The sequence below is a fragment of the Malurus melanocephalus genome, unplaced genomic scaffold (assembly GCF_030028575.1).
Source record: "Malurus melanocephalus ecotype Western Australia unplaced genomic scaffold, MMel_1.1 scaffold_149, whole genome shotgun sequence".
Classification (NCBI taxonomy): Eukaryota; Metazoa; Chordata; class Aves; order Passeriformes; family Maluridae; genus Malurus; species Malurus melanocephalus.
The window spans coordinates 846,189-856,947 of NW_026623381.1; the positions used below are offsets into that span (position 1 = coordinate 846,189).

General features: G+C 53.6%; 1 protein-coding gene across 1 annotated transcript in view; it reads left to right on the top strand.

The window, feature by feature from the left end:
• Positions 1 to 10,759, top strand: part of SARDH (sarcosine dehydrogenase) — a 22,968-nt gene that overhangs the window by 10,443 nt on the left and 1,766 nt on the right. The window contains 8 exon segments of the mRNA XM_057371541.1: positions 1,382 to 1,465; positions 2,247 to 2,360; positions 2,873 to 3,011; positions 3,532 to 3,645; positions 4,929 to 5,076; positions 5,674 to 5,767; positions 10,190 to 10,352; positions 10,566 to 10,749. Of these exon segments, the coding sequence (XP_057227524.1) occupies positions 1,382 to 1,465; positions 2,247 to 2,360; positions 2,873 to 3,011; positions 3,532 to 3,645; positions 4,929 to 5,076; positions 5,674 to 5,767; positions 10,190 to 10,352; positions 10,566 to 10,749 (1,040 nt within the window).

The following is a 10,759-nucleotide window of genomic DNA, read 5'->3' on the forward strand; positions in this document are numbered from 1 at the left end:
TCCATCCATCCATCCATCCATCCATCCATCCATCCATCCATCCATCCATCCATCCATCCATCCATCCACCCTGCGGAGATCCCTGCCAGATTCCAAAGCTCACTGGGTGCACACTGAGAGGGTGCTGGGGCCATGACATTCCCATGACATTTAGCTCAGCAGATGCGGATTAAGAGCCTGGTGATGATCATTGGGTGAGGCAAAATGGGAGAGAAGAGCTCCAAGGCTGAGTCCATCCCAGGGGCAGCCCAGCTCAGGGTCAGCAGAAATCTTCTGTTCCTGCTCACCATTTAGCAGCAGCTTCTCCCCAAAACAGCACCTCTCAATGTGGAGTGAGGCCAAGACACAAGGAAGAAGGGGGATGTGCCTCCGTGGAAGTGGTTAACCCACAGTCCCAAACTGATTTTTGCTGTCAGGGCTCCCTCCTGCTCCAGCCACTTCCTCTCTCACAGGTGGATGTTCTCAAGATGCAGACTTGAGAGAAAACCCCAATTCCCAGCATTTTGCTGCACCAGCARCTCAGAGCCCCCAAACCCCTTGGGGTGCTCGGGGGTGCTTCAACACCAGAACCTCATCCCACTGTCAGCCCCAGCCCCAGCCCTGGCAAAGCCACCCTTCCCAAGCCTGTTCCTGCTCCTGTCTGATTCACATCACACCATTCCTGTTCCAAGAGGAGGGCAGAGGCTCAAGCAGTAAAACAGACAACCCTGCCCATCAGCCCCCGGTGTTTGGTTGACAGCTCAGTTGTTTTCTGTCACTGAGGATGCAATTTATTTTTTAATAGCACGTCTAATAAGCGATGCCCACTTGACTGACAGCCTGCTATTTATCCATGTGGCTCCAGAACATGTGCTGTGTTTTATAAATAGGCACTGAATGATTTCKGAGATGTTCAACAAAATCTATTCTTCTCCGAACTGAGGCTCCAAACAGAAATGTCTTAATGGATCCCTAATTAATTGCGTGCAGGGAGATTTTCCTGAGAGCACAGGGGAGGGATGAGAAGGTTGTTGTATAAATATTAAATGTTGTTATATAATTGCTCTGTAAACATCGCGGGGRAATCTTGCTCTCTGCATGTAGCATCTCTTGGTCAGTAATTTGGGCTCTGTAATGCAGATTTTGGTGAGAGGCACAGCTGGRTTGTGGATCTCTGCTCCTTGGCTACCCTTGAGGAAAATATCCTTCCTGAGGGGGATAAAAATCAGGCAATTTTAGGTTTGACACTGTTTTGAAAGACAGTTGTTGATGGCCAAAGCTAGGGCGTCACAAGTCTGGTCTCCAGCTCACACCTGCACCCAAGGAGGGGAGTCTGGGTGCTCTTGAAAAGCTGTGAAAAGGGTTTTTTTTTTAACTATTCATTCCTGTTTCTCTTGTGTAGGAGCTGCTGCRACAGGGCTGTGTTTTCCAGGAACGCCATGGCTGGGAGAGACCTGGCTGGTTCAGCCCTGGGGGAGCAGCCCCGGTAAGAAGGGCATGGGGTTTGGGGGGTGTTCAGCCTGAAGGACCAGCTGTGGGAGGATCCATCATTATGAGAGGGGATGTGGGGGTGGGGATCCATCCCCATGGAMAGGGATTTTGGGGTGAGGAACCATCTCTGTGGGCAGAGATGCTGGGGTGGGGATCGATCACTGAGGGAAGAGATGTTGGGGTGAAGATCCATCTCCATGGACCAAGATACTGGGGTGGGGATTCGTCTCTGGGAGCAGAGATGTTGGGGTGAAGATCCATTTCCATATATGGGGATGTTGGGATGAGGATCCATGTTCATTGACAGGGATATTGGGGTGGGGATCCATCACTAAGGGCAGGGATATTGGGATGAAGATCCATCTCCATGGACCAAGATATTGGGATGGGAATCCATCACTGGGGGCAGAGATGTTGGGGTTTGTGTCCATCTCCATGGACAGGGATGTTGGGGTGGGAATCCTTCACTGAGGGCAGGGATTTTGGGATAAGGATCCATCCCCATGGATGGGGCTGTTGGGCTGAGGATCCATTTCCATGGGCAGGGATGTTGGGATGGGGATCCATCACTGAGAGCAGGGATTTTGGGGTGAGGATCCATCCCCATAGACCAAGATATTGGGATGGGGATCCATCACTGGGGTGAACAGGGATGCAGTGCTGGGGACCCACCACCCCAGCCATCTCTTCTGGTGTGGGGTGAACATGACRAAGAGTCCCTTGGCTTCAGCCTCACGTCACCCTCCTCACTGTCCCYGTGTTCCCACCACCCTCAGGTCCTGGATTACGATTACTACGGTGCCTACGGCCGGGAGCGCCACCAGGACTACACCTACAACCGCCTGCTGGGGGACGAGTACACCTTCGACTTCCCTCCTCACCACGACATCGTGAGTGGGGCTGACAGACCCCTCCTGCCCTGCCAAAACTGCCTGGGAACTGGGGGATTTACAGGCAGCGCCCCATYGCTGCTTTGGGTGGAGCTCAGAGAGAGGGGAAGCACCAAAACTGGGGAAAATGTTGGAAAATGTTAAGGGAAACGTGTGGCCCGTGCTCAGAAACCTCGATGGAGAGGCCACAGGGATTATGCTGCTGCTTTCCTAAAGTGTTGAGACCAGCTTGGGGAAAAAAAATCAATCTGATAAAATTTTGGTGATATTAATGACAACTGTCACGGAGTTAGTGAGGTAAGGAATGGGATCAAGGGTTTGGGATGGCCTGTCAGGCTCGCTCCAGCAAATATCTGATTCTTTCAGGAGAGCTTTGAAGCTGTGCAGCCTTTTAAAGGCACCAGGCAAATGTCCTGGTATCATTTCCCRTTACATAAATGCTGTAATTTGTGTTTCCCTTGGTGGGCTGAGAGCATGGCTCAGCCTCGGCRCTGTGTTTGCTCTAATTGCAGATCAGGAATGAATGTTTAACGTGCAGGAACACCCTGGCTCTCTTCGACATGTCTTATTTTGGGAAATTCTACCTGGTTGGACCCGAGGCTACGAAAGCAGCCAACTGGCTGTTCAGTGCTGATGTGAACAAAGCTCCAGGTACAGGCTCAGATCCTTGTTTTCCTGGGAAATCATGCCCCAAAACAGCCCAGGGGAAGCCAGACTGGCTTTTCTTTAAAATGCTGCCTTTGCAGAGGGTATGGGAAGCATTTGGGAGAGGCTGCTTTCCCTGTCCTCAGGAGAGCGTGGATTCTGCCTCATTTACACGGGGGCTCGGTGCTCTGAGCTCGGGGATGATGGAGGGAGGTTTCCCTGTGGCTCCAGCTGTGGCTCACATCTGGAGGCACGATGGTGCTGGAGTAAATAGAGCACACCCCCTGCCAGCTGTGGTTTGCTGTCCCCTTTTCCGAGGCTGGCAAGCAGCTGCTGGCATTTCCAAGGATGTGAGATCAGCTCCTCACACAGAGGAAAGGGGAAAAAGCATCGTTCCTTTGCTCCAACTGCTGCAGGGCCGTTTAGGGCAAAGCCAGGCTGCTGAGATAACRATGGGGACACTTTTCTCTCCCTCTGCCCCACGGCTCCGTGCCGGTGATGGGCAGCGTGCCCGTGTTCCCCGCAGGCTCCACGGTGTACACCTGCATGCTGAACAAGCAGGGAGGTGTGGAGAGCGACCTGACGGTCAGCAGGATCAGCCCCGGGGCCCCGGGCTCGCCGCTGGCCCCCGCGTTTGAAGGTAAAAACCCCGGGGATGCTGGAGTGGGGTGCATTTCTGCGAGCGTTTCTGTGAGCGTTTCTGCGAATGTTTCTGCCTTCTCCCTCCTGTCGCTGAATTCCCAGTTTTTCCCTCTGCCTTTCAGCTCTGTCAATGCACACAAACACCTTTCCATCCCTTCCATGCCGGGGAGGTTTTGTTYCAGCACCTCCTCCATCCCCGCCGCGCTGGAGGGGCTGCAGGCACAGCGGTGATTGCATTTTCCTAATGGCAGCCACATGGCTTTTTCCACCTCTGTCCTTCGGTCCCTGTAACCTGATTATGTCCCSTGTCCCCGGGGCCCTGCGCTGCTCATCGCTGTTATTGGGTTTGTCTGACCCCTGCCCGAGCCCTTATCAGCGGTAATTAAGGAGAATGGAGAGGGAGCAGAGCGGCCCCGGGGGCAGAAATGGCATTAGGCAGCTGCGGAGGAGGATGCTGAGCTCGGCTCCGGCCAAGCACAGGGTGTCCCTTGGGTGGCCGGTGCCACAGAGCYCTGTCCCCACGCTGTGTCACCCTCAGGTGTGGCTTTGGGGGTGATCTCACCCCGTTTGTCCCAGGACAGTGAGGCATCAGTGAATTCTCCCCTTCCTTGTTGGGAGAATCCTTCATYCCTCRTGTCTGGGATGCTGGCAGAGGAATSAGAGTGATGGGAAGTGGATGGCAGAGCTGCAGGCTTTGTCGGGCACTGGAGGAGTTTAATCACAGCAAAGTCTATTTTTCCAATTACAGTAGGTGGCTGCACTTATTATCATTATGGCAGAATATCAGAGAGCAATTTCGTGGCAGCAGGAGAGGCAGAGGGAAGATTGATTACGTATTAATCAGCTCTCAAGCACCATCCCTGGGGATTTTTCCACCGGGGATTACTGGCGAGATGAAGCCCTTCCTCATACACAGTGCAATCCCCACCGTGGTTATGGGATGGTTTCTGTTCCCTGCTCCCACCTGGAGCTCACAGCTCCCTCCACATTTGAGGATTTGTTCTGAACTGGGACAGAAGTGCAGAGCTTTTGCTGTTGGTCTCAAGGATTCTTTCCTTGTTAATGGTTGTTTGGTTTTCACAGCACTGAGCCCCACAAAGAGCAGAGCCCCAAAACCTTCCCTTATCCACTACTCTTGAACCCCCTCCTTTTCCTGGCAGTCCCCAGTGGGGCTGTGCAAGCTGGAGAGGCTCAGGGCTGCCCTTCAGGCTCTGCAGAGMAAAACCAGCCCAGCCCAGCACTCTSWMMMYYSWRARRSKCYYCSSGGGKWTTKTTTTCCAGGGGATGGCTACTACCTGGCTATCGGCGGGGCTGTGGCCCAGCACAACTGGTCCCACATCACCACCGTGCTGCAGGACATGAAATTCCAGTGCCAGCTCCTTGACTGCTCTGAGGAGCTGGGCATGATGAGCATCCAGGGCCCTCTGAGGTGAGTGGTGCAGCCCCTTCCCTGCAACATGACCCTGGAGAGGAGGAGGGAGGGATGCAGGGATGGAGAGAGGGATGGAGGGATGGAGGGAGGGATGCAGGGATGGAGGGAGCGGTGAAGGGAGGGTTTCAGGGGTGGAGGGAGAAATGGAGGGAGGGGTGGAGGGAGGGATGCAGGGAGAGATGCAGGGATGCAGGAATGGAGGGAAGGATGCAGGGAGTGATGCAGGGATGGAGGGAGAGATGGAGGGAGAGATGCAAGGACAGAGGGAAGGATGCAGGGAAGGATTCAGGGATGGAGGGAAGGATTCAGGGATGCAGGGATGCAGGGAAGCATTCAGGGATGGAGGAGGTTGCCTCAAGTGCCCATGCTGGGCAAGGGTTGGTGTGAATGGTTGAACCAAAGGCTGATCTGGCTGTAACTCTCCATTTTTCCATGGAACTGGAATTTCTTTTGAGGCTCCCACAGCACTGCACATCAGCCACCTCAGCTCCTCTTTGCAGTGAGGAGTCTGTCCTGTCATCAAGATGAGGGACAAAGTTTTAGGGATAACCCTCAGGGCAGTCTGGCATCTGAGTGCTGTCCCTGTCCCCACAGCCGTGTTGTCCTCCAAGAAGTGCTCGACACCGACCTCAGCAACGAGGCCTTTCCCTTCTCCACACACCAAATCACCACGGCTGCAGGATGCMAGGTAGGGAGGGGAGCTCTGGGCTCAGGGGAGAGCACCCAACAGCCTGCACAGCCAGGCATAGAATGCCAGACCRGTTTGGGTTGGAAGGGACATGAAAAATCRTCTCATTCCAWCCSCCTGCCATGGGCAGGGACACCTTCCACTRTCCCAGGSTGCTSCAAGCCCYRTCCAGCCTGGCYTTGGAYRCTTCCAGGGGCAGCCACCACTTCTCTGGGCACCCTGTGCCACTCTCCCTCTGTTAGGGATGTTTACTGTAGAGAGGTTTTGTTGTGGTTTTTGTTGGAAAAAGCCAAAACCCAGAGTGGGAACAGGGTGCTTTTCTCCCTCCCTGCCTCCCTTCCAGCCCTCCCAGAGGTGTCACAGCCCTGGGGAAGGGACAGGGTGACTCAGGGCTTTGCAGTGATGACAGACGCCTCCATGGATTAGGGTGAGCACTGCTGATGAGATCTCCCTGACACTCCAGACACTTTCCATTTCCCCCCCTCATAAAAAAACGGGGACATTTTAATGCAAATCTTGTCAGGTACTGGCAGCAAGGYCTGGGCAGCCTGGGAGCCGCTGTGTTTGATCACAGGAGAAGCCTGACAGCCCTAAGCYTCCTGTACAGGCACAGCTCATCCCRCTTCTGCCCAGGCTTCGGGGCTCACGTATGCCCTGAAGCTGCTGATTGAAACACCCTAAACAGAAGAGTCAGTGACCATAAAGTGTTGTTTTCTCAAAGGACAAATGTCCTGGGAAAACCTGCTGCTAGCAAGTTCGGCTTTCGGGGAAAACCTTTTGCTGGGTTTTCCCAACAAACTCTGCCTTGGTTTCTCAGTGATGTTTATCCCATATGAAATATTCCWACAGTTGCAAAAACCTTTTGGAAGAGAGGGTGGAGTTTGAACCTYATCCTTCCCATAAGAAACCTGGGCAGGCTGTGATCCCAGAGCATCCCTCTCCCCCTGGATGAGCTCCTGGGAGGAGGGACCATGCCAAGGACTCACTCTGCTCTCGGTCTGTGCCTGGTGGGGGATGAAGGAGGTGAAGGTGAAGCAGTAAATCTCATAAAAGGCAGCAGGAGAGACGGGATCTGCAGCAGGCTGGATGTGAAGGAAATTGGGTTAAGCCACGTGCGGCCACTTTTCATTCAGAATTAAAATGGCTTTAATTCGGCTGCAGCTGCCTGCTGAAGGGATTGCTGCTAAATCAAATTAGAGCGTCTTGATTTGTGAGCAGGAGCCTGGCCGGGCTCTGAGGTGGTTGAACTAAAGCACAGGTTTTGCCCAGGTTCAGATTAATCTCTAAATCATCTCCACGAGTGCACCCTAGGCTTTGGGTGCCCAAAAACTCAACCCACACTTCTCCCTCTCCTCACTGCCCCTTGGAGGGGAACCACAGCTTGGGGGACTTCAGAGCCAATCCACTGGTGCAGATTGTCCAAAATGTTGAATTTTAGCCTCCGTTAATCCTCCCCACATCCTCCCTTGTCAGCCTTTAGCAAACTCATATCATCTTGTAATAATCTGCTGATCCCCTGGGAAAGGTGTAGAAATGTTCCTGTCTCCAYGGGTGTGATGGGTTTATTTGCGTTTCACTTCAAGTTTGTAAAAAAAAAAATAATCCAGTCTTTCAAGAGAGACAGAGCTGGAAGAAATGTTGAGAAATCTTTTGAGGGTAAACTCCCTGATGGACAGAAAAAAGCCTTCCTGCCTGAGGGATGTGGCTCCKTTCAGGAGGTCTCCTTTGGTCCTTTCTGGACAGTGAACACCAGGGAGTCCATCCCACACCAGAATTGGAGTGGGAGGGTTTCTCAGGCTGAAGCCTTGGCTGATATTATCGCCTTCCAGGGGGATTAAACCGAACCCAGCATCTTAAAAAAGTTATCGCTGAGATTTTCCTGCATTAACTCAGTAGTTGAACAAAATCAGCTGGAGTCAAAGGAGAGTTCCAGCAGAGTTAATGGCTCTGGAAATTATGGATTGGTTTGTGAGTTTATATATAGAGTCTCTCATTGTATGGAACAGCAGTGAAAGGTTCCCCTTTGAATCTCACTGCTGGAGACAGGGGAAAGTTCAGGTTTTCATTTTCCACAGTACTTGGAAWGCTTTTGAATAGCTGCACAAAAACCCAGGAACTGACTCTATTTCACAGCTCCAGCTGGAAGCCCTGTCCCCATGGGAATCCAGCAGGAAGCCCCAGGARCTGCTGAGCCCCTTGGCATTCCCTGCTGAGGTGGGATGTGAATCCTGCTGGGGCACACAGACCTGGGGGCAACCCCACACCCTGCCCATGCAGAGCTGGCACCCCGATTTCCCAAGGATTCCTGCTTTCTGTGGGGCACTGCTCTGCCTCACTGCTCCCCCCCGGAGCCCTGGTGGTTTGAGAGGAAGTTTCTCCCAGGAGTAACTTGCTCTGGATAGTAAATCACACTTTAGCTGCAGTYGCAGTCAGGGTTAATGAGCCGGGAAGTTGCCTGTCAATCCCCGGAGCATCTCCTGCCGCAATGAAGATGGAAGCTGGCTTGCAGCAGCCTCATCTCTGCCTGTTCCCTAATTAGATGACACCTTTGTGAAGAGGAAAAAGCTTCCCTGAGCCCCTTGTGCCTGTGCTSCTGGGGGATTGATTGCCAGCCTTTGTGCCTCACTGCGGGGCTGTGCCGGGACCAGGAGCCTCAAAACAAATTCCCCATCCTCYGTGTTCCTTCCTCCTCCTCACCCCTTTAACAAAGGTTAAATCATCTTGCAGGCTGCCCTAAGCTCTGCTCGAGGATRTTTTGTTTGTGCTAGGGGAGGCAGGAATGGGTTTGGGTGCCCAGGCAGCCCTTGGGCACTTCTGCCTGCTCTGGGCAGCAGCTGCTGGTGTCTGTTTGCATTTGTCCCCGGGATTAGAGAGCACAGCTGGCACCAGCTCTGCTTGGAGTGAGAGCTCAGCAAACAGCAAAATGCAGCTTCTGTCCCAACCATGGCCAGGCCAGYCCCAAGGCCACCAGAACCAGCCTGGAAGTGTCCCTGAGCTGGAACCTGCTTTGTTAAAAGTCCAGGCCACAATCCTGAGCGAAACCCGGGAGTTAATCCTTGTCCCCGAGCGAGCTCTGTGTCTGCAGTGGATGTGCACCCGAAGGGATGAGCCYGAGGGGTTTTGTGGGGGAGGAATTGGAGAAACACAATGGGATGAATCAGAGGGAAAGGCAGCTCAGACTCGAGGGCTGTCTCCAGGGAAGGTGCCTGAGTYGGGGTGGTCCCAATCGGGCTGGAAAGGTTTGGGAATGGAAAAGGACATAGGGACAGCAGGAGGGTGCAGCCTGAGAAGCTGTGGGGTCACAGGGCAGCCCCAGCACTGCTGTTCCCTGCGAGGACAGGCAGGCTCCATCCCCAGCAACCCGGCTTCCCTGGGGAAGAACTGATCCCCTCGTGCTCATCCCTCCTGGAGCTTCTTGCACTGGGTGTGGAGCTGCTGTGGCASCAGCTTTGGGACACCACCTCCATGGGGAGAGCTGGGCATGTCCCGGGAAAAGCAGGATGTGGGTCAGGACAGAGGGCTCAGCCTGCTTGGGAGCCTTGGGGTGCCTCTGCTGGGGGAGCACCACCCGAGAAGGGACCATCCCTGGGGACAGCAGGCACCAAGGGCCCCAAAAAGCAGGACAGTCCTGCTGGGGACCAGCTTCYCTGACTCCACGGATCAGCAGAGGGAGACAAAAGCTCAGCTGGAGCTGGAGCATCACTCCTAACCCCAGCCCTGGAATCAGCAAGCGAAGGATGCTGACACCCGGATGGGTGTCACAGTAGAGAGGGACAACACCATACAAATAATGACTAAAAAGCACTTTATTGTGGGGTTGARCTCTTTTTATTTATTTAGTAACAGTGTGTATACTAAGTTTTTTGTATAAATRGCAACTGTCTATTGGCTAATGAGCAGCTCATTTTCTATTCATTAACATATGATTKGTGCGTTGCAAAAGCTGCRGTGTCRTTAATTCTCACGGTTTTGTTCTGTCTTTGGSATYTGCCCTATCTRACTTTGCTCTTCTTTAAAATTCTTTCTTCTTTTTCTTACAGTTRGTCAAGGCTGTTTAGTTGTGCTGTTTTGATAATGTTCTCTTCTGTCTTGTCTTCTTCTACCTAGACTTTAAGACTCTCTTTTGTTTTTCTARATCTCAGGGGTACACGATKATTGGTTGAATTTCACATTCAGAACTTGCAAGGYTGCAATGTCRKSTTTYRTCCTCCACAGATGGGTAGCTGAGGGTTGAGGACAAGCTGAGCCAGGCTTAGCTTGTCCAGAGATGAGAAATTCAGTCTGAATTTGGCTGAATTTCTGGCTTTGTGCACTAGGGAGGGCACAGAGCTGCTTTCCACCAGGTGAGGTGGCTGTTCCCCTGTCCCCTGCCGTCCTGCAGAGCCCAGCTCTACCAGAGATGTTGTCCCTCTTGCCCTGCAGGTCCGTGCCATGAGGCTGTCGTTCGTGGGYGAGATGGGCTGGGAGCTGCACGTGCCCAGAGCCGACTGTGTGAAGGTTTACCGGGCAGTGATGCAGGCGGGAGCCCGGCACGGCATCGCCAACGCCGGCTACAGAGCCATCGACAGCCTCAGCATCGAGAAAGGTCCTTGTTCCCCTTCCAGCTGCTCTCTCTGATTTTCCTCCAGCGGGGGGACCGGGACAAAGAGCTTTTCCCCAGTTTCAGGGGTGGGTCAGTGTTGCAGGGAGGCTTTCCCAATATCGAGGGGTGTTACTCAAGGCAGTGGGGGTCCTGGGGTCAGGGGTGATGTCTCGGTGTCCTGGTGGGTGACAGGGATCCCCTGCTTGCTCCCTGCAGGGTACAGGCACTGGCACGCCGACCTGCGCCCTGATGACACCCCGCTGGAGGCAGGCTTGGCTTTCACCTGCAAGCTCAAGTCCAGCATCCCCTTCCTGGGCCGGGAGGCTGTGGAGGCTCAGAAAGCCAAGGGCATCTTCCGCCGCCTCGTCTGCTTCACCACAGACGAGTGAGTACCCAAACTGTGCCAGGAG